We start from the raw sequence: 23,933 nt of genomic DNA, 5'->3' as shown, positions 1-23,933 counted from the left end.
AAAAAATCTTTACAATACAACAACATTTTGTTTTTCTTCAAAACAGGAGTATGATATTTTTAGTTCTGATTTTACTACAATGCAGTTATTATTCTTGTACTATAAATATTCATCTGGGAAGGATTCTCTGATTGTTATCCATCTCCACTGACCTTAGTGTCTGTAGGGCTGTTTCCCACTCATTTCCCACTCCTCTCCTAGTTGGTGTTGCAGAGCATTTTCTTCCTTTTCTTAAATCTGCTCTCCTGGAGGCACAACCAGTATCACTGTAGCCATCAGCTGCAGGTCCCTTTTGGAGCCAGCTGGAGTTGGCTCTGATCTGATATGGGGCAGCTGCTGGGCTCTGCTCACATAGGCCACCCCTGTGGCTCCCTGCTACCAAACCCTTACCACATAAACTTCATGCATCTCTTTGTATGTATAAAAGATTTTTCAAGGGCTACTCATGAAACGTACAAGATACATTTCCCTATAGACTGGAGCTGAAAAATTTGGGGCCAACAGAAAGAGTATCATTTTTAATCCAGTAACTTACAAGTTTTTGATATCTAGGTTTTCAAATATTTTTTCATCTTTTGCATACAAGTTCAAACGGTTTTAAATGTGAGATTTCTAAACTGTTGATAGGGCTTTAGCAAATCAACTAATGCTGAGATCATTATAAAAGAAGTAGTGTGGTAGACACTTCAAAATAGCTAAGAGAAATTATTTGAAATTGGTTCTATTTTTTAAAACTCTTCCACTTCCATGCATGAATGTCTACACAGGTTTTGATTAGGAAGGAAATATCTGCTATGTAATCAGTAAAATAATAGTTACAAAAATAATTTTATATGAAAATCTAAATACAGTAATGCTTATACATAATGTAGTTTGCATTTAGAAAAAGAAGTATGAACATCTACTTTTCACTAACAAGTAATAGTAAAACAGATCTTACTCTGTTTAAACATATGCAAAAATCCAACATTTTTTAAATTAGAATTTGGAATTAGTCCTATTTCATGAATTTGTTCTGTTTAATCAAACATTAGCTGCATGGATTATTTGTACTATTTATTTATTTATTTTTATCTATCTATTTATTTATCTATTTATTTATCTATTTATTTATTGGGAAAAACATTCACTTAGTTTATGCAATAATAAGAATCACGGGCATAGAATCATGGAAGAGTTGAGTCTGGAAGGACTCCCTGAAGATCAGTTAATACAGTGGTGTGCTTGATCAGAATCAAGTTGCTGTGAACTATGTCCAATTGAGTTCTGAATATCTCCAAAAATGGAGACTCTGACCTCTGGTGTTTAATCAATCAGTATTATAGTGAAAAGCCAGGAATATTCCTTTTTTTTCTTTCTTTTTTTATTTAACTTCAACATAAAGTGGAGAGAGCAGTTATAGACAGGTGCAACTTAAGCATGTTAACATTTGAGCATATTTAGATATGTTTTTTTTGTTAATGATTCTCTTTTTAGCAGCAAGATTGCTAGACAGTTGATTAGAAAATTTTAGAAAATATTTACATTTTAAGACTGTATTTCAGAAAATGCTTGAAGTCTTTGAAGGGAAGCACCATTTTTTTATAAATGCTTGGAATATATATATATATTTATTTAGTATACTATTTGTTCATTACATTCTGATATTTAATTCCAATCTGAAACACATACTGTTTTCTCTTTTGCATGTTCACAAGAGCTAGTATGTTTTCCTTCTGTCTTTATAGAATTATTTGTAAAGAAAGAGCTAGGATGATAGTTTTCATCTATATTTTATGACTCTCTTCTCCATAGTAACATTTGCATTTCTTCTGACTGGAATACTTTGCATGCAGTGCGGTCTGTCCTTGACTGAACTGGCATAGTTACTGCAAAATATGTGATGGCACAGTAAAACAATTATGTGAACAGGGGAAGATTTGTTACTGAATCCCTTGAAATATCAAATGCATCTTTCTTACGGATGTTGGCCTAGTAAGCTGCAGGTTATTGTCACTCTTAGTACTTACACTGAAGTCTTAACATCAGGAACATCTCAGTGGGAGACTGAATGCTTCCTGTATGTACATAATTACCTGTGATGCCTCTAGTTCTTACACAGATCACAGAAGAGAATAAATGCATGGATTATAAAAGAAAAATTGCCAAAATTGCAACTTTAAAATGGTGTATCTGATGGCAAGTAGAAGCATTGAATCATATTTAAAATAAGAAACAAACATTTTCTGCTAACAATTGAAACAGTTTGAATGCAGGACATGCATTGCATCTCGTTTTTACAAACATGTAAACTGTTATTCACCCCAACGTTGTGTTATGCTATTGGATGTCATCCATACTATAAAGTATCTGAAATATATATGCACTGTCTTTCTTTGCTTCTTGACCTTCTCTGGTGAGCTTCACTGATGTGTGCTGTCTCTTCCTTTATTCTGTGGTGTTAACTATAATACCTAAATGCTTACCACAATATTTCACTTTCCTGGAAATATATTTGCCATTAAAACATCAGAAACTTAGCTATCTTCTGAATTATCTGAAAGATTTCACTGATTAGCTTGGTTTCAGAATCTTCACTATTATTTCACTGTATTTTCTGTGGACTGTCAAAAATGATAAGGATCAATCAGATAAATTAAAAAAAAAAGAACAAATCAGATGTATGCAACTGAATTTACAGAAAACTTGTATTAAGTTCACATTAATTGTTCTAATATTTTAGGCTGGCTATTCAGAGGGGAATATTGAGGATATTAAAATTGTTGATCTGTCAACATCTATACTATAGATAGTCAACATATATACTAACTTGAAGTAATATGTTCTAAATTCTAAATCCTTTACTGACCATGTAGTAATCTGAAAAAAATATATAAATATCACGTATAACTTCTCTTATTTGCCCAGTCAGACTTATTTTCATTTTTCACCCTTCAAATAGAAAACCATAGACATAATAGAATTTAGAGCAAAGAATGTAGAAACCAGTGGTGAAGTGGTGGATCTGGACAAATTATCCACTGAATCTTGGAACTCACTTTTCAGAATGTCTGATAGCTTTCTGTTTAATGCATTTGACAACATTTTCACTTTCTCTTTTCTTGCACATATTGATGAAGAATGCATAGTAACCCAAAAGAGAAGACTGTAATTGTGAATGAATTTTAAAAGTGCGTTTTTTTCTTGGAAACATATGAAAGCATTAGTCTGTCTCAGGTTACAGCAGCATACATAGCCAGTTAAAACCAAACTAATTCACTGAAGGCACAAGCCATTTGCAGTAGAACACATGAGTAAGCATATGAGTCTGGTGCAGTGTACATGGCTGAAATATCAAGCATGTTAAATGATTTCAGTTTGCAGAGAAGCCTTCCATAAAGAAAAAAAACAGTAATATCTTTTAAGATCATTATCGTTAAAAAGAGCATGGCCAGCAGGTCAAGAGAGGTGATCCTCCCCCTCTACTTTGCCCTGGTGAGGCCTCACCAGGAATACTGTGTCTAGTTCTGGACTCTCCAGTACAAAACAGACATATGTCCAATCATGTACCTTCTTTTATTGTTGATCAACAGAAAAAAGAAGAAATGCTAAAAGAAAAATATATAGAAATTGCGGGTACTTTGGCATTGTTGTGTCTGAAAGCCCCCAAAATGACATAGTTTTCCGTAGGCACAAGTAAAACAAAAAATTCTGTGGTGTTTTTTAAGGGTCAGGAAAAGATCACACAATTTACTGCAAAACTGCATCTTAGTAGGGTATAAGGCAAACCCCAGGAATCAGAGGTACCTGCTGGGTTTTACACAGACAGGCAATTTTTAGACTATGCAGTAGAGAGACAGACCAGAGAGCTATTACTGTTATCGTTAGGAAAATTATTTGTTTCCTATGGCCTCCCAGAAGGGTAATGTCAGACAAACCCTCCATGGTTTATTTCAAAGGAATTTGTAGCAATTATGAAACTGAATTGCTGGCATATAGATCTTGTAACAGTTTTGAATGAAAAACAGAATTAAGATATATCTGGCTGGAGCAAAGACAGATTTTTGTAGGAAAAGATTGTGAACCTGGATTTTGAAGCTTAGATGAAAAGGGACAACAATCCTTACCCAGAAAAAAAAGCCTAGTGAAATGTAAATCTCCTATAATTCTTAATCAAGGCTTTGACAACTAATCTTTCAGGGCAACAAAATATTCTTGATTTTTATAAAAGGCTATGAGTGGGACTGGCATTCTCAGTTCAGCAACAAACAACATGGAGCTCTGTTTTGCCAACTCTTATTAATGGTCTTTTGACAATAATCTCGGTAAAGGCAAGAGGACTAATTTCTTAAATGAAAGTATGTAGCATCTAGTTTGTGTAGGAATTATCAATATGAGATCCTCACTTGCATTTCATCTTGCTGTGACTCCTTCAAATGGCAAAACTTGCCCAAATTATAAGTAACTGAAATGATGTACTCAAGCAGGAGTAAATTCAAGTTCTGAAAACAATTGGGAAAAATTCTATCACGCAGTACTAGTATTTGTATGAGGATTCAACTTACATTTCCCCAATACCATCTTAAACCTATCTCCACTGTATATGGACTTGAAGTTTTTTAATTTACTTTGAATGTTATCTGAAGGCAAAGTTTCTGTGATGACATTCCTGTAGCTAGTATGCAAAAGTTGCCTCAGATACGTTCACTGTTCTTTAAGCACTGTTTTGTAGATTGTGATGTACAAATTATCTGATTATGAAGACATCTGAGTTCATTCTGTGTAGTGGCTTAGGCAAACCGTGGAGTTCTTTGAAATTTATTCTGAAGTTGGAAATTTGGATATTGTTCTTTATTGCAGCTGTCCTTATGTAGATTCCAATGAGAGAATGCTTGTGATTGTAACATGTGTTATACAAGAAGATGGTATTTAAAAAAGAAAAAGAAAAAAACAGAGAAATGTCTATTGGAAGTTCTCTAGAGATCCTGAAGGTCTTTTGGCATTTGGTATTAACTCATTTGCTTGTTCTGTGTTTAGTTGATGCCTGTAAGGAAACAATTTTTCTGGGAAAATGGGAATTTTTGAGGTGGATTTGGCACAAATTTTAATTGCTGCTTGTAGTGAAATTCTCTATGATACTGAAAGTAAGAGGAGAAGAATTTTGAAAAAATAAAAACATATTGTGATGATAATAGTTTATTTTTCTAAGTTCCTCACCATTATCAGCATTTGGTAGCTTTTTTTGTTTGTTTGTTTGTTTTTTCCTAAAGTGGAATCAGAACTCATTTTCAGCTCTGATAAATAAGGTGTTTGGATGTAATGGAGTCTAATCCCTGCTCTCCATACCTTTTGTGAATTGTGTGACTTGTTACTGTAAATATGTTGCATCAACCAGTTATAGAGTAATCTCACTTAAGAACATGTCATGTGAATAATCGTATATGCATAAACATCTTGTTTTTGCACGTATGTGTGTTTAATCATATTTGTTACACTACAGACATGTTCTTCTATGCATACATTGTTGTGTAGTATGCATATATGATAGAATGTTTGCATAGAGAGGCACTACTATCATTTCATTTTTCTTTCCTGAGAATTCAGCCTATTTTAATGCAAAAAACTTCTCCTAATGTCCATTTCACTCTTAATAACTATAGATTTAGTTCTTTACAAAGAATGACTGGTTTTAAAGTGAAACCATCTATTTGTGTACAGCAAGGTGGAACTACTTCACAGTTCAAATGTGATACCATATCTGATGACAAAACAATGTGTTTCTTAGTAGCATGGTATTTAACAAGTTGCATGGTGCTTTTGTGATACCTAGCAGAGAAGCTGTCTAAAAATGAACTAAGTCAATATAAACCCTCAGTGTAAAGTTAGTTTCCTTGGAAACTTTCTTTTATACTTTGTTTTTATTACGTTTGTGTTTTTATGAATACAACAGCTGAAGTAGCTGTTCAAATTTATTTAATGTATAATGATTGCTTGTTCTATTTTGTTGTTTTCCAGCTCCCTCAGGCTCAAAAGGTAAAATATTTTACTCAGACTTAGTTATTCAAAGTAATCACCAGTCCTTCATGTTTCCATGGTGTCGTGAGTATGGTACAGTAGTGATCAGTGAAACAGCTCACTGTACTAGGGCTCTGGATGTCAAAGCAATGCATTATGGCCCACTAAGGTACTTGCTGAGAGCAGCTTTTCAAACACATGAGCTATTTGAACACGATAGCTGTATAGTGGCCTAAAAGTTGAAAACAGCAGGGAAGTTATTTTATCAACATTTTGAAGTAATAATGAGAAAAAAATAAATTCAACCCATTACTGTATGTGAAATACATCTAGATCATTTTTATTTCTATATAGAGACAGCAGAACCCATGTTATAGCTGGTACCCTTTCACTGCTCCCCACTGTATCTATCAACACCTCTTTGAATACATCTGACATTTTACTTCTCTAATAGGTTGCAAGCAGTTTTCATATAGTATGCTTTTTAAACAACTTCTTCATCGATATGGTATGTTACCAGTCACCTCTGCACATCATGAAAACACAATGATTGTGGCAAAATCTAAGAACTGCTTGATGCCTGTTCCCTCATTCTTGTATAATTCACAAATAAAATTAAAGCTTCCAGAAAACAGAAAACCTAGATGCTATTTTGTGGGTTGTGATTTGAAGCACTGAAATGAAAAACTTAATTGAATATATTGGGTAATAGCAACGCCCACTTATTCAATTAATTCTCATTCTAGATAAAGCACTTCTAATATGGAATGTCATAGAAATTTAAAAGCACTATTATTAACAGTCTTTCAAAGTTGATAAAAGTTGAATTTTGAATAAAAGATATAGGTCAAATGATCTGTCTAGCTAATGTGGAATGGGGCATCCATTGACCTCAAAACTTTAGAATGGCAATGGACTTTTTAATTTAAAAGGAAGAAATCTGAGCATGGAAACTTGTAATTGTATAGTGCAATATGTGTTTGAAATTTCCTTGCTCACAGATCTCAGAAAATCCTGCTTTAAATCTGTAGGTAATATGGTAGTCTATGACACTGGACTACATCAGTAGTTTGTTTTTGTGTGCTCTGGAGCCTAGCAAATGTGACATTATGGTAACAGAAGTTGTTGTTGCTATTATTTTTTTCTTCTGGAAATAGATGAATTAAAGTTATTTTGTTTACAGCTTCCTGGACAAGTAGAAGTACTAAAAGATTGACTAACTTTGACTTATTCGTGTTAACCTACTTGTTTATGCCAAATGCTTCTCCTTAGAGTTTGCAGAAAGAAGAAACAGGGTGAGATTAAAATATGCTGATGGGGAAAATTATATCAGGCTGCTATCTAGTGTCATGCAATATTGTATTTTAGATTGTAAAGTCTACATTTCTGAGCTATTCAATAATGTTCTGATATAGATTATTCAAGTTCTAGATTTCAATATGTTAAAAAAAATGCTTTTGTGGAAGGCCATGAGCACCAATTTTCACTGTGCTACCCTTGAGCAAATCAATGCAAAACTATAGCCACGTATTTTGCATGTGTGTGCCATAATGTATACCTTCATGTAGAGAAAGGAGAGGGATGGAAAGGAATGAATGGAGGGGGACAGATAAAAGTAGTCTCTGAGGTCTTCTGGTAACTTCAGGTAAGAATAAACATTTTCATAAACATAGCCTGCTAGTTATGTAAAGATTGTAGTCTTTGAGGCAGGAAATACTGATAGTTATTTCTTGCTGACAGGTTTACCTTGTTCCTAGTGGACTGATCTTTATGAGGCTACTTTATATGTGATTATGAAAACTTTACTTCTCTAGGAGTTTTCTCCCTATCCCTGGATCCTACCTTATTTGAAACTGTGATTTCTCTTGGATTCCCTTGCAGAGCGTCTCAGTGGCAGTGTGCTAATGAGACTCAATGTTTTTGGCTCAGAACCTAAATTCACTCCTCCCTGCTCTTCAACCAACTAAACATGAACAAATGCTTCATAACTTTATTTTTCACATATCCCTGACTGAGTTTATTATGACACTGTTCAAACCTTAAAAGTTCAGTTGAGTGCATTGAGGTTTCAGGTCAGCTTCCAGCTACAGAGGCGTGCTGTTCAGTCTTAAACTGGTCAAGAGTTTACCACAACTGTACATGAATCAATGAAAAGTCTAATTGTCAGTTAATAGAAGCCAAAATTTTCTCCCATTAGGTGCCACATGAAAATATAGCTTAATATCCAAGTTTTCTTCTAGCAAGCCAGAATGTGGCAAACACTTCCCAAGCCAGAGAATCTCTATCTCCTTATCTGTAAGGTGAAGGGAAGCAACACAGCACTGATAAACCTTTGCCTGTATGAATGACTTAGTCACTAATGTACGTGTTTTGCCATATGGTGTCTGAACTTACACTGTATTTTTGTTGGAATCTGTGTATCATCTTGCAAATGTTTTCTCTATAAACATTTCAAACAGTCATGTCTCTCTAAACATATTCACTTTAATCTTCTTGTGATCTGAAAGAAAAATGTGGCATTCCAAGTTTACCTTTACTGTTTTATATCCATTATAAATACTTGGTCATCTTGATGAAATGTTATATCTTTAATATGAAACATTTGGATACAGTCTTCTCAGTGTTTAGTCAATGTTCTATGGTAATTAGCTATCAATTTTGAAGAGCATAGGTTCTAGTCTGTCTTTGACAGTTAAATAACAAATGATTGACAATGCAGATTTGGAGCACAGATGTAATGAAGTAAGAGGAATTTAAGTTGGATGTCTGTTGAAGCACTATATTTGTCCTGAAAGGAACTTTGCTATATTCCCTATAATTAAAGTAGACAATGCCACAAATTAAAAATATTAAGGTTAATGATAATAAGAAGACCACCACCATAATTTCAGGTGATGAAGGTGCTGATTTAATACGATTATATATCTTTCATAAGAAAAAATGTCTAGGAATACCCAGTGAGTCTAAAAGAGTGTCACTATACAGACAAATAAATGTGAATATCATATGACTGCATCTTTCTAGATAACCATTCTACATGACTGTGAAAATGAAAATAATAATAATGAACTCATAACTCAAATTAACAATTTTCTGACTTTTTCACTTTGGCTTCTGAACTGATTTTTGTTATTGAAACACATTTGAAAAGCAGCTTTTGTATTCATGGATGAACAAAAGCTACTCCTTTTTAATAGCTCAAAAAGGTGTTCGGTTTCCTAGCAGGAAAGCTTTTCTTGCTGTCTTGAACAAACGCAGCAGGACTCAAATCTGTTGTCCTTCTGCTGTGATGCTTTGTTCTACTGAGTTTATGGGAACAGGTAGAACTGAATAAATTAGGCACATAAATCAGAAGCGCATAGTTGTGTTTAGGAGCATAGAAATTTTTTGTTAGTGGTTCTCTCATGAATAGAATCGTATTTCCTCCAAAGAGAAATGTTTTGTTGATGTTTGTTGCCCAAAAATTCCTGACAGCTTTCTTCTCTCTTTCTGTGTTATCCCTTAACTTCTGTAAGTAGTGCTTTGCCCTCCTTTTATCCTGATGCTATCATCTTTCAGCCATTTGGAAGCATCATTTACCATTCCCTGCATCATTTACCTTCCTATACTTTGAAGTGTTGAATTGACTGTCACTGGGAATAGAAAACAAAAAATTTGCAAAGCTGCTATTTCAATGAAGTGCATGGCTAGTAATTTTAGCATTTTTATGGAATTATAGAAGCTAAATTGAATCTAATTAAATACAAAATAATCATGTAGTAAACATTTTGACACTAATTTATTATTTCTTTGTTTCTGTTTCTGGCTGAGATGTTATTATCTTTCAATTTTATAGTGTATATAAAATTGTGTCACCCATTCAGAAAACTGCATTAAGATTTCCATATAAATGTTAAACAGGATCTTAAATTTAGTCTCCAAATGTTTTTATCCCACTCCTCAACAAATGACTTGGTATTTAATAGCATCGAGTCAACAATTTGCCAATTTTAACCAAGTAAACATTTTAAACTGATGGCTTTAGTGTTTTACTTCTGTAGGACTAACCATAGAAATATCCCTGTAACATTCACAGAGCTTCCTATATGGTCTCAGGCCAAAATTTGTATCAGCTAAAATAATAGCTATTCCTCATTCCAGTAGCCTACATAAAACAATTAAATGGTCAGATTCCAATTCTCTATTGCTACCAGCCTGTCTGATGACCCTACTCAGCATTCTGAAGGGAAGATGATGTCGGGTGAAAAAAGGCTAAACAGAGAGGGGAAAGGAAGAAGAGGGATCGATTGGGAAGGCAATAGGGTTATTCAAGGCACTGAAGAAAAACAAGCCTCAGCATGAAACTCAGATTTCAAGTACATCCCTATGGAACTGCTGCCTGCGATGGATAAAGTTTCGACATTGTGGCAGGCACTTTCAACACTGACGCCTCGTCAGAGAATTTTCAGTGTTACAATGCCCCAGTTTTTCACCTAGTTTTCAGTCCCTTTGAATCTAGCAATGTCCTTCCACACTTTTCAGATTTTGCATAGGGCATATGGCTGTGTAGGCTAACAGACATTTCTTTGCACTACTCTCTTAAGTCCTATTTCCTTTCAAGCCCACAGACCAGTGCTTCCTATGTCAGTATAGCTACACGACTCTTCTCAAATACTTGCTAAGATGCCTCTGTTCAGCCTCCTGAGCTTGCTTCTTCATATATATAAATATATTAATTCTAAATTTTAACTCCAAATTTAAAATCTGCTCTGTAAATAGGACAGCCTGTGAAATTTTTCTACATTTCAGAAAGTGGGTGAGTCAATTGATTTTTGTGGAAATCAAAGCTGTTACTGTGGGCTGGTGAAGAATTTAGGAGGAACAACATATATCTAAGAAGACTAGAAATATGTCTAGGAATTTTTATTAGGGTTAAGATTAATCTACAAAAAATTTGATCTTTTTTGTGGCTATTTGACAGTTGCTGTGAATCAGAATTGGTCAGAAATAAATCTGAATTTTCTTGACACTGTTGAGTGAAAGAGATGTCCTGTTCAGAAGAACTGCTCTACTATTGTTGCAGTCTAATATAAATGCAAAAATGAGGAATACGTTAATTAAAAAAAAAAAAAAAAAAAAACCATGAAATACATATTCTCACTGTATGTATTGCATAAATCAAGAAATGTAGGCTGGAGAGAATCAGCATTATGAAAGTTCACTTCTGAGCTGAACAGGCCTGCTAAGATTTCACAATGTAAATTATAGACATAATAGATTTTATAAGAATAGATTGTTTTTGAAGTTTTAGATCAAGTATTTTCTTGGATAATTTTCTTTATAATACAGTGAAAAATTCTAGACGCTCTGATATGCACTGTGATTATTTAAAATATAAAGTCTAAACTCTGAAAGATAAAAACCACTGTAAGTTTACAAACTCAAAGTTTGTTTCCTTTCTGTGACTTAAGCATTTTTCAAAAATTAGCAACATAATTCAGAATTGCTCCTTCAAATTTGATTCATTTAGATTAAAGTGTATATTGCTTATTTTGCATCTTTCAGTTAGCAGTAAAAATTAGGGAATACTCTTATTTAACGGAATTTTAAAATGTCACTTAATAACCTGATAAATTGAAAAAAAACACTGCATATTTTCTTTGAAAAATCCATAGTAATATCTAAAAAAAACGATATGGGCTTTGGTTCTTGTTCTGTCTCAGGAGACAGTGATTATTTCCTCACTAGCAGAGCCTGTCTTCATTATGATCATTGCACAATATGTAAACCCAAAGTAACAGTAGTAGATATGAATACTACTAACATTTTCTCCACAAGTTGTGCAGCTTGCTGCAACTCTTCTTGCCTGTGCACTAAATGGGAGATGTTGATTGCTGCACTTATTAGCTGCAGGCCTTAATTAAATGCAGAGAACTGCAAGACAGTGAAGTTAGGTTATTTTTTTGTTTTGTTTTCTAAACGACCACTCTCTTTTATGGGGCAGCCTATTTCACCATATTTTTTTCTACGTGCTTGCAAATTATGGAAAAACTTTCTTGAAGAAAATGTCTGTGGAATTCCTGTGTGATGATGTAAACGTGGGGGTTTGTTTTGAAATATGTAAGGCTCATGTAAACATAATACGTTGGTCTCTAGAAAAACAGAATCTCCTTCCTATTCAATGGGAAATAAATAAGAGATTAAGGGGAATTTGAAAGGACAAGTATACTTAGTGCCATACTGCACATAATCAGAATTTTGCATTAAGCATGGAGATGATTCCACTGTTCTAGAGTTATTAAGTAACCACTTGAAGACAATCAAGAGAAAACAAGAGAATGTAGTAACTGACATGCTGCTAAGAGATGGGACTTTGGTGTCAGCCAGACCTGTGTGCGTTAACTAATGTGGTGTCCCAGCTAAATAACTTAAGACTCTTATTAAACATTGAAGAAACAGAAAGAAACTTGACTTATTACTACTTTGATGTGTAAAAAAAACAAACATGATTAAACATTGGAACAAAGCAGTACAGTAGTGGAGGAGAATAAAAAAAAAAGGATTCTCAGTGTGCTAGAAGGAAGTAGAGTTGTTAGTGGCTCTGAATATTAAACCAGATGAAGTTCCACCATTTGAGTCCAAATTCATCCTTGTGAACAAAAGCAATCCACCAGCAACATCTTGTTTCAGCAGAAACCATATAAATAACCAATGTAATATTGTGAAAATATACATTTGTCATACTCTACCTAATTCCTGAGAAAACTACCATCCTCTGGAATTTCTTGAGGTTGGTAACGATGATCTGTGTCAGCTTAGAACATAGTTTTGAATCCTCGGAGTGTGGAAATTTTATGCCAAATTAAGCATACCTTCATAGAAATAGCAGTAACTATTAGTAGTAGTTTTTCCAAAGGGACTGAATAAGGTAAAGCCTAGTTAGAAACTGAGAAGTTAAATGTACATTGCTTCAGGTTTCAGTCATTCCCTAGGGTTCTTTACTGTATGTAACTCCTAACCACCCAGCTGATGACATTTCATTATATTCAGATGAATATCATTCTATGTATTTGCCAACAGCACTAAAAATCTCTATTCTTATGTATAAATGAGTTGTTACCTATTCAGAAGCAGGCACATTGTGCTTATGGGTCAAAAATAATTATACCTGAAGAGGTTTCCTGTAAGAAATATTTGGTTAGAGTATTTTCTTTTGTATGTCCCTATGTGATTGTTTTTTGAGACTATGACTTTGTGATGCTCAGTAGACAAGTTTGGAAATCATAAGGATTGTCTACGTATTCTTCTGGGGAGAAGAATGATAAATGAGTAACTAAATAATTTATTACTCTTACTATTATTGCAAAGCAATATGAAATTCTGAAATAAGAACAGACACTCAGAAACATATGTTATTCTGAATTTGTGATGTCTAATATTTTCCTTTAAATGTTAACTTCTAATTAAGCATTTGCTGATGATGCAAAAAAGTAAAAAATAATAATAATCCTAGCAAGTCTGGAAATATCAGTAATAAATGCTTGTTCAGAATGTAAGCAATATAGGAAGTTTTATCAGTGATTAGAATGTTTGTTTGTTTGTTGGCCTTTTCTCCCCCCAGAATTACTAAGTTTTTTGAACATTTGCATTAGCTATTGCAGAGTTCTGTTATAGGTAAAAAATTGTCAGACTTTAAAAGAAAAATGCAGAATTCCTAGATCATGGCTTCCTTTGCAGTTTATTCACTGACTTGAGCATTGTCTGCCCTAGCAGTAATACCCAGTGGCTACCATTCTACTATTTCAAAGTACTTCTGTCAGAATGTCATTGCCCAGGGTATAAAGCTGTCCTCCCCCTCCCCCAAGAGATAGCTCCTCATTATCCAACAGAAGTGAATACTGCTGCATAAGTGAGTAACTCGATGAAACATCCCAAAGATGAATAATCTATCATCCAGTTATTTGCTGACTCCACTTACAGAAGTAGCCAACAACCCGCCCATCTACCGAAAAAAAAAGTGAAAAACGTATCAAAAAATAAAATTACACCTCTTAGAAAAACGATTGGATTAGCAATTGTAGATAATTGCATACATCACAATTACAGGGCAATAATTCTCTGCCTGATTCCATAGTTACTTTTGAGAGTTCATGATCTGTCCATTTGGAATTTCCCAGGAACTCCATACTATTCTTTTTCCCCCCATTTAAAAGAATTTGAAACACCCTAAAACTTCTCTGACATGTCCCTTGGCTGGCATCCTGTCTGATAAATTTTTTCTAGTAATCCCTTGAGAGTAAGTAGGCTCAATGTAAAATAATACTGTTATGATATTTGATAAATGCATAATGTCAGAGATGAACAACCCTGGGCAATCATATAAAATCTCTAAATGCTCCAAGATGTCACCCCATAATCAGCAGAATGCTTTTTCAATTCCCTGTGTACACGTGTTCAGGACTATTGAACATCAATACCAAAGAAGGCTTCTTTCCATACAAATCATGTCAATGTGCTTAACTGTACTATGCTAGCCAAAGAGAGTACATTTTTGGGCTAGTTCAGCTGCTTTTAGTGCAACTCCTGGACCCTCAGTGTTTTCTTGGGTTGGTATTTCTTTTGTTTGTTTCTTAATGATTTACTATTGCTTAATAGATCAAGGATTGTATCAGGACTGGAAATTAGGTATTTCTTAAAAGGGAAAACGAATAATACAACATGATCATGAGCTGGTTCCACCTCATGTCCCTATTGATTCCTTATCAGATGTAAGCCTTGATCCTAAAACTCATTTGTGGTTTGTCTGATGTCTGCAAACATTCTTCCTCACCATAAGATAGTGCCGTGCTTCAGAAAACATACTTGTTTGGGAAACTGAAAGCCTCCTGAAACAGATTGGGAGCTTCAAGGCATGTAATGTTCTAGATTTTCCTTGTCTGATTTATTACTGTGAAGCATTGTTCATAAAATATTGTGGTAACAATGTATGGGCTTTGTGTTCTGAAAATTTAGAGAGTTAATAGCTATTGCTTCGTTAAAAAAAAAGTTTAAAAAAGTGTTGCTAGGAAAAAAAATTGCACACATTCTCAAAAAAAAAAGTGTTCTAAAATACTGCCTAAGTACAGAAAATACGATACTGATGCAGCAGCAGCAGGAGCATGTCACTGTTGCAATTGGTATGACTCTCACCTCCAAAATTTTTTCAGTAAGGTTGTCTCCCTTTTCTTGTATGTTTGGCAAAACAAAGATGCAACTTAGCAGAACTAAATTGTCCCTAAAAAAAAATTATAAATCACAGTAAAGTTGTGACTATAACTGGGATATTTCACACTTTTAAATGTAGGATAAAGTTTTTAAACTTTAAATGTCTTCCAAAATTATAGTGGCAGAAAGCGTTTAATAGAAGCTCTCAACTTCCTCCTTGAGTTATCTTTCATATGTAGTTGATGAAGATCCACAAGCACACAGAGTAGTTCTTGTTCCATGAGCATGACAGCTAACACTTGCCTTATGGCAGAGATATAGTGTGGCCATGAAGAGACAATAGACTGAGCAAAGCCATTCTGCTGTGGCCAGTGATAAACATTTTGCATGTTTCTCTTGAATGGAACCAAGGTCAGGAGATCTGTTTTCTTACTAAACTGAAGAAATATGTTGCAACCTAAAGTGCAGCATCAGGTAATACTTCATGCCACCACTTAGTCCAGCAAACTGAAACCGGATGGAGCAAAGATGCTCCTGGGATCCAAACTGGCCATCATCCTTTCTGCTGCAGTGCTAGCTGATGAGATCTCAATCTGAACCAGAAATAAAGTGCATGCAACTCATGACCTCTTGTTCCTTGCTGGGAGAAAACAACCCAAGGCAATCTTGGCATAGCTGACACTGGGAAAGATGTGGAACAGAGCTCCAGCTGCTTTGCTACTGCACATGCTGCTTCCACAATCCACATTCCAGCCCCTTTGTGTCTCTCATGGGAAACTGCAATAGGAATGAAGAAGAGGCATCTTTCCTGCCAGTCCAGATGGTGGGGTGGGCAGAGCTGATATAGTTGAGATAGAGCAGGGTGGGGCTGGGCTGCAGTGACTGCAATTCTAAAGTGATAAGCATCATTTAGATAAATTGCTTTCTCTCACTTAAATGAAGAAAATGTAATTGAAAAATGCAGTCACGCCTGTAATTATTCCTTGGTTCTTAAAGATAATATTTCTTTTTTAAATATAGCTTGCTGACGACCAGGGATTGGTGTTGATGACAACTGTTGCCATGCCGGTATTTAGTAAGCAAAATGAGACTGTAAGTACTCAGACTGTTCCTGTCGTGTGGTTGGCTGCTGGGAAGTTACTATTAGGAAGCTAACAAAATTTTAGCCTGCTCTGTACATTTTTATTCTTTTCCTCTTATTTAGTCTACAGTTATTATCTCTTTGTTAGTATAAAAATGTGACAAAGTATTCCAAATAACCTGTACTGTGGACTTCCTAATAAAATAATAAAACCCTACATCTAAGAGAAAGACTTAGGAAATAGAACTTTGTTTCCTCTATGTTATCTTCTTACAGCAAGTAATCCACATCATTTTTCTTCTTTGTACTGATAGGTTTCTATTGTGAAGATCCAGAATTTTGTTACTTGTACATATATATATATATAACATATATATATGTTTACTTTTGTTAATGTAAAACTTTATTAAAGAAAATTATGCATACTTTATGCTTAGACCTTCTCTTTTGCCTTCCATGTGGCAGGATAAAGTTTGAATGGAGTAACACATTTTAGCCAATTTTTTTTTAATTGGAAACTATTTTGCATGAGGAAATTTTCTGTAGAGGAACGCACTAACTATAGAAAGTTTGAATGCCTGTTCTATCTGAATTACAGATAAAGTAGAAAAAAGCACCATTATTGACTAAATGACTGCTTGATTGGATTAACAGTACCAGCCTTTTCCTTCCCCACCTTTTAAATAATCTCTCTTTTATCTATTCACTTCTGTGGAGTAGCTATAATGTTAAATTAGTGGTGAGAACGTTAATTACTAATGTGTTTCTCAGTACGTGTCTTATTGTTCTTTTCAGAGATCAAAAGGAATTCTCCTGGGAGTAGTTGGTACAGACGTCCCAGTTAAAGAACTTTTAAAAGCTATCCCAAAGTACAAGGTAACTTACAAATGTTGATATGTCATTTTTACTCAGCATATGTGATATAATATCATCTATTTTGCATTTATTATGCAAATCTACCTGAAATTGAAGACTAGAGGGCAATTCTATGTTTATACTGACATATAGCTGCATTTTGTCACCCATTTTCCTGAGGAATTTTAGCTTTGTATAGCCAATATTTCCTGCCAAAATTAACGTATGGCTTCTAATTTTTGCTAGTCACAGTATGCTCTAAAAGATAATATGCATCATCTTTAATAATAAAAAAAATAAAAATAAAAAAGAAGCCATTCAACCACCCAATGTAACTAGAACACCACACAAAATAGCAAGAAATTACTACTGAAGATTTGAGTAACTTTGTATGTAAATCATGCAAAAATATTGCCTTTATGGTTCCTGTCTCTGTGTCCTTCCTGTACCAAACTAAATTAGAGCAAGCAGTGCATTTCAGCAACTACCCAACTTAAGTGTTTGGTTCTTCTCCCCTACCCAGCCTTTAATAGGTATTTTCCCTCTAGATAGTTTTCCAAAGTCAGCAAAAATTCTACTATAATTTTTTTTAAACGAAATTTGCAAAAGATGCAGCACTTCATCTATTGTGAAACATTTATAACTCAGTTTCAAGAATATACAAAGATATAATTACTTTTCACTTAAATTTGATATGTCAGGTTGGTATTTCATTACTTCTGTATCTCTGAAATGCATTACTGTAGTACTGTTTTAGTCACAAAATTAAATGAATGTTTTCTAGACAAATTCTAGTATAATATTTGTTTTTTCAAGCCAAAAAATAAACAATAAAAACAAAGCATATTTTAATTCTATCCACTTTAATTCTAATTTTAATATGCTGGCAATTTGCAAATGATTTAGTAGGTTAATGTGCCTCAATTTGGTGGTTTAAATTTTATATGAGTTTGATTAAAAAAAACATAAAGAAAATAGTATTTATAAGGTTTATGACAATAATTTCTTGGAACTTACATCCCACTGGGAGAGACACAATGCAAACACAGAACAGAAAGGCTGTCCCATCTGGGAAAAAGTTTGCAGAGTGTGAGAAAATGCAACAGATGACGCCTTGATATCAGGACTTAGTGAAGAGGGGCATTCCAGGTCAGCTAAAATAACAGTACAATCTCAATACAGGAACCACTGAGGTTAGTTAACCACAACTGAAATTATGCCATTTGTGTATGCAGAATCACTAAGAGATGGCAGAGAAAAAGGATTACACATGCTAAATCTGGAGCTCTGAAAATAATCTTTAGTGTCAACTTCCAATGTACTAAGGGTAAAACAAGTTTCATATGCAATGATAAGGACAAACAGTGTTGTTGTAACTGAAGGTATGACTGACGAATGCCTGGCTGTTCATGGCTGTATAATAAAGGCCAAATCATAGAGATATTATTCAGAAGTTTTCTGTAAGATTTTGACATATTCCGAATACGAAAACATAGAGTGTGAGCCCAGAATGACAGGTATCACAGCAGATTTATTCAGAGTGATTCAGAAAAGGAGAAGATAGGCAAGGAGATTAAAATTTCTGGTTTATTCATATGATATAATATTTTTAAAGACTTAGTTTACTGAGGAAGTAGTATACAATCCTGTTTCTGAATATGCTACCATTTGAAAGCACATTTTATACTGCAGAATGTAATGCAAGAGAAGATTATTACAAGAGGCACCAATATCATGCAGTACAATTAAGTTAGTGAAATCATTTGAGTTATAACTTCCAGTCTCACATACCATAAACATTTCTGAACAGTAAAAAGACCATGCAATTGCAAGAGCATAATCACCCCTGAGACCCATTCCTGTAGAGGCAGTATGTGAAATAAAATTCACACAGGGATATAAAATGATTGGTTGGAAATAGAATTCTGCTGACCTGGAATTCTCACAGCTTGGATGAGATGGGTTTTATGCCGAGGAAGATGAATAATAACAATGAGCTATTTTCAGCAGTCATTTTCCAGACTAAACTTCCCCAGATGTCAGTGGGAGTTTGTTCTTAATAAGGTAGGGTTGAATTTACTTTTCATGTGGCATTTTACCGTTACACTTTTTTTTCGTTTCTCAATCAGTTTGTCATTTAGAGAGTTCAAACTCTGAAGTGGCAGCACAGCTGTAAGCAGTACTCTCTCAAACCAAAACATTTTATGTGCAAAGTGTATAGTCTCACGTATTGCACAACACACAACAAATACCATCCTTGCTATGCTGGTATACTTCAGATTACCAAATACTTTTTATCCTGCAAAGTGTACCACCCACATTTGTTTTGTTACTCAACTTCCATTGCTTGAACATCATTCTGCAGTTATCAACACAGGCAGTTATACTCCAGATCTGATATTTAGCCAACAGCTAGTTCACTTGTCATACTGTAATAGGTAAAATATGTTCACTGTTATTATTTTGGTTCTCTGTCCTTTATGAAGAGATGCCAAGAACATATCACTTTCTATTATTTTCAGTTTATTGCTTTAGGAAAACTGCTAATTTATGAAACAATCTTCTCTGTAGCAGATACAGTTGACCATATACAATCATTCACAGACAGATATGGTATAAATCTACCTGGCATGTTTTCCTCTATGACCTTGCCATAATGTAATACCCTATTGTATATTCCCAGAAAATTACAGAAGCCCACAGACTTGCTGTCCTATTTATCCCTTAGAAATGATTGTTGACCTTTCTTACATTGCTTTATGCCAGAAAAATTCCTGAGGACCCACTTCAGCAAAGCATTTAAGAATGAACTAAAGTTTGAGAAAGCAAAAAAAAAAAAAAAAAAAACTTGAATTGAATTTAAACCACTTGGTAAGGCACATTGCTGAATGAGATGAGGACAGTTTGCTCTTTGCTCAGCTAGATTGATCATAGGGAACAAGGGAAGGGTTATGTTTTCAAAAGTTTGTTGGCAGGGAGAAACATGGAGCAAATTCCAAAGCAAAATGCTTCTGGGTTGTGGGTTTTCATTTGCTTCGTTTTGAAACCTCAACAAATCAAGATGCTCACATAAAGGTACTGAAACTGAATGACATTCACAATAAGTAGTTTCACAGCTCTATGGGACATCATATTAATTTGTTTCACAATTGGAAAGCACTGAGTGAGGAGGCATAACAAGTGTGACCTCACCATGTTAGAAGGCAGTTACACATGGAAGCTGCAGAAAGATTCTATATTAGCATCATGATTATACTAAGAAGAGATGTTCTAATGACCACTTGAATGATATGAAGGTACATCTAGGCACTCAGTGGGTGCAGTCAACTGTGTAACGGGTATACTGTTAAAAGGCATATTGTCATTTCGATAAGGACAGTGTTAAATTTGATCACATATCCCAAGCACATTTCATTGCTCTCATATGATCTCCCAAAGTTCTGTTTGCTACAAATACGTAAATTCCATGAGTTTTTTGTAGGTGCATGCCTTCTTCTGTGTCTGCCAATGAATCTGAATTAATAGAGAGCTAAATGTAAATATCATTTTAGGCCGCTGCTTGATTAGTGTAACTGTTCTTCCAGTATCATTGATTTAAATGGTTCTTCTACAACACCACTTGAACAAGTGAGGTAAATCAAACCTAGCAGCTCCTGGGAATGTGTGAAGGTGTCAGCATACCTTTTCTTTGACACACGTTGTATGTGACATGCTGTGTACAAGTATATATCTAATTCACTCCAAGGTACATAGAAGTGGGTGTCCTAGATAACAAAATACGTCTGTGACATTTAAAAGTTGTGCTATATACTGAATTCATCAGAGTGGCAGGTTCTCATTTGCAAAAATGTCAGAGATCAAAGCTCTGCATGTATTATAATTAAATATTATGTGAGTGTTATGAATACTATCTTTAAGCCCTGGATGACTGAATGTTAGCCTGCTTTTTGTTTAAGAATTTACTGCAGACCGTGCTAATTAGTATTTCTTTCTCATTTACTCCTACAGTTAGGTATTCACGGATATGCTTTTGCAATTACAAACAATGGATATATTTTGACTCATCCAGAACTTAGGCCTCTGGTAAGAATACTATTTTCCAATCTATTTTATATAGATATATATGTTACACTTGTTTATCTTTCACTGTGAAGAATATATTCATTTTTTTAAAAAAAACATCAGATTATTTACTTCATAATGCTTTATAACACTTTATAATGCTTGATAAATTTACCTCTGGAAACAAAAGTTAGCATAAAAAACATCATGGAAAATAAATGTACTAGTTGCTCTGTAAGGGATGCAGGCCTCCATTGCTGCAAAATGGCAAAGCCAAAAATTACTGTAATTATGTTCATTTTATATTGAAATGGAATGCCAGAGTGCTCTGTTGCTTTGTAATAACCCCTATTTGTCATGTTAAAGTGTTAAAGCTAATTTAATACGTGTACAGAAATTTCACTAAAGCATACTCTTAGGCAAAAGAGGAGCACTAAGGATATTCATACTAAAAGAGAAATAGCAAATTCTGCCTTTAGTTTCCCTTATCATCATCTTTGCATTAATCACAGTGAGAAAAATAGAAGTGCCTGTTACGCAAATGTTTATAAGCCTAACACCCATGAGAGCTGGTACATTCTTGATTGCATCATTGTTTAGTAACAGCACGTGCAAGTGTTCCATCACTATCAAGTCTTAGTAAAGCATTGGTATTAATGATTCCACTGCTGTGTACACATGGATGCCATATGTGTAATTTTTCTTCAATCAAGAATATTGCTCATGTTTCTGGTAGAATTTTTCACAGGCACAGAAAGGAATACAATATGTGCTTAGAATATGTCAAATTACTGACCAATAAGCAACATAATTCTCATAAATGACTTTTGCAAATTAACCCATTGTCAGATCCCAGTCAGCTAAATTAGCATGCTTCAGAGACTATTATGTTGCTGAAATATTTTTTTCACATCCATGTTCCCTACAGATGATTGCCAGTGAAGATGAATTTTTATCCTCTTCCTCTATGGGGGAACAGGGCCTCTGCCATCCAAATATGTAACAGCTAGGGAATAAAAAACTTCCAGCTTCAGTAGAAGCAGTTTACTCATAAGGAAGATAGTAAGCTCTGAATCAATCCCTAAATATTTCCTCTCAATGCATTTTGTCTCTATAAGACAGTGCATACTTCTCAAGTTCATATTAAAAGCATCTTCTGAATCCAATTATCAACAGTGTCCAATGTGAGATTGCTCCTGAGGAAGATACAGGAACTGAGTAAGGGGATGAAGCGAAGTCTCACAGTAGTTAGCATAACTCTTTAGCTTCAGATAGGCTTCTGCTTGGAAACATTTGGTTCTCATTTTTAAACACTAAGGCCAGTTAGAGTGGATACTTCTGTTATTCACACTAACATGCTCATTTTTGCAGTCAGTGTAACTTCTCATAGTAATGATTTTTCCATATTGTAACTGCTTTATGCAGAATTTTTATTTTTAATTCCGGTTTTAAATTTCATTAAAAGTCATTTTTATGAACATGGAAAACAGAAGCTCCTATTCTATCTTTTCCTTTCCATTTCTTACTTTGTGTAATAATTAGTAATTGTTATCTCATTGAAACATCTCACCATAATAAACATCCAGTGTTTTCAGTATTGCTGTAATATTTTTCTTTACTTGCTTTTCTACACAGTGTTGACATATTCTCTGTACCTTTCTGACTTCCTATTTGTCCTTTCTTCCATGTTCTTTGCTTTCTGGACTGCTGAGCTCTGTTTGGTAACCATAGCTGAGCTGAGGCAGCATCTAACCTTCTTAGAGTACCTGGGCTATAAACAGAGATTTTTAGTGCACTTCAAGGTTTCTTCTGCTGCATCTTCACTGCTTACCCATGTCCAGGTGGCAGTTAGTGTAATTGTGCTTTTAGCTCATGTCCAGCTGTATCGAATATATAACCTAAGAACGGCATAAAAGAGCCAAAGTTAGGGGCACATGAGCTAGGTGAAATGTGACTGTACTAGCATTTTATATGTATTGCTAACATTCTTGCTGTTTGAAACTTTTTTTAGCCTAATGATGCTAATTTTCCTCAGCGATTAAAATGATGAAATAGTTATTTGGCTTCTGCAAAACCTTTCTCTATGTGCAATCTACTGAGCAGAGAAGTTGTCTTCAAAATTTTGTAGCTGTTGCAAAGGAAAATGTGATAGGATCAGTTTTACTTCATGATTGCCCACCACTACACTCACAATTATTTTTCTTATCTCTGCCTGCATTAAAATTATCCATGGGGGTAAAGTAGCATTTTGAAGTAGATAAAAAGGCACTGTTTTTGTTGTTGTTCATTTGTTTTATTGGTTCTTTGTTCCCAATTTTCATAATACTAAAATCATGATCTTGTCTTGATTCCTAATAATGTAAAGGCTTTTTGAAACCTTCAGGCATGACAGGTACATCTAGCAGCCTATGTTTGCAAAACCATAGGCACGTGTAGTTGAAATTCTCCTATTTACGTTACGAGAATTAGACAACATGTATTTGCTGTACTGTGCCTTTTACTTCTGGCAAATTACTTCAAGGATTGTTCCAAAAATAATAGTATATATTCTTTATAGAATAGAGATTTTAATATACAGAAGGTAATAAAATCCAGAAACAGTGGATAGTTTCAATTATACTGACAAAGACTGCTGTCTGATTTCCTTATTTCTGTTGTGGTGGCTTGTTTTTATGAGGTAGAAGTTGGTTTTCTATTACTATCCCTAGCCCCAGCATACATCTTGAAGGCACTTATTTCATTACCTTATACAAGAGTC

At 34.5% G+C, this 23,933-nt stretch overlaps 1 protein-coding gene across 1 annotated transcript in view; it reads left to right on the top strand.

Moving 5' to 3' along the window:
* Positions 1-23,933, top strand: part of CACNA2D3 (calcium voltage-gated channel auxiliary subunit alpha2delta 3) — a 392,330-nt gene that overhangs the window by 268,884 nt on the left and 99,513 nt on the right. Inside the window, exons 14-17 of the mRNA XM_065749768.1 lie at positions 5,995-6,012; positions 16,198-16,269; positions 17,054-17,134; positions 21,122-21,196. Coding sequence (XP_065605840.1) covers positions 5,995-6,012; positions 16,198-16,269; positions 17,054-17,134; positions 21,122-21,196 — 246 coding nt within the window. The remainder of the gene's footprint in view (positions 1-5,994; positions 6,013-16,197; positions 16,270-17,053; positions 17,135-21,121; positions 21,197-23,933) is intronic.

The sequence above is a fragment of the Cyrtonyx montezumae genome, unplaced genomic scaffold (genome assembly GCF_038088225.1).
Source record: "Cyrtonyx montezumae isolate F1298 unplaced genomic scaffold, pur_monq_1.0 scaffold_6, whole genome shotgun sequence".
Lineage (NCBI taxonomy): Eukaryota > Metazoa > Chordata > Aves > Galliformes > Odontophoridae > Cyrtonyx > Cyrtonyx montezumae.
This window is presented reverse-complemented; position numbering and strand designations above follow the sequence as displayed.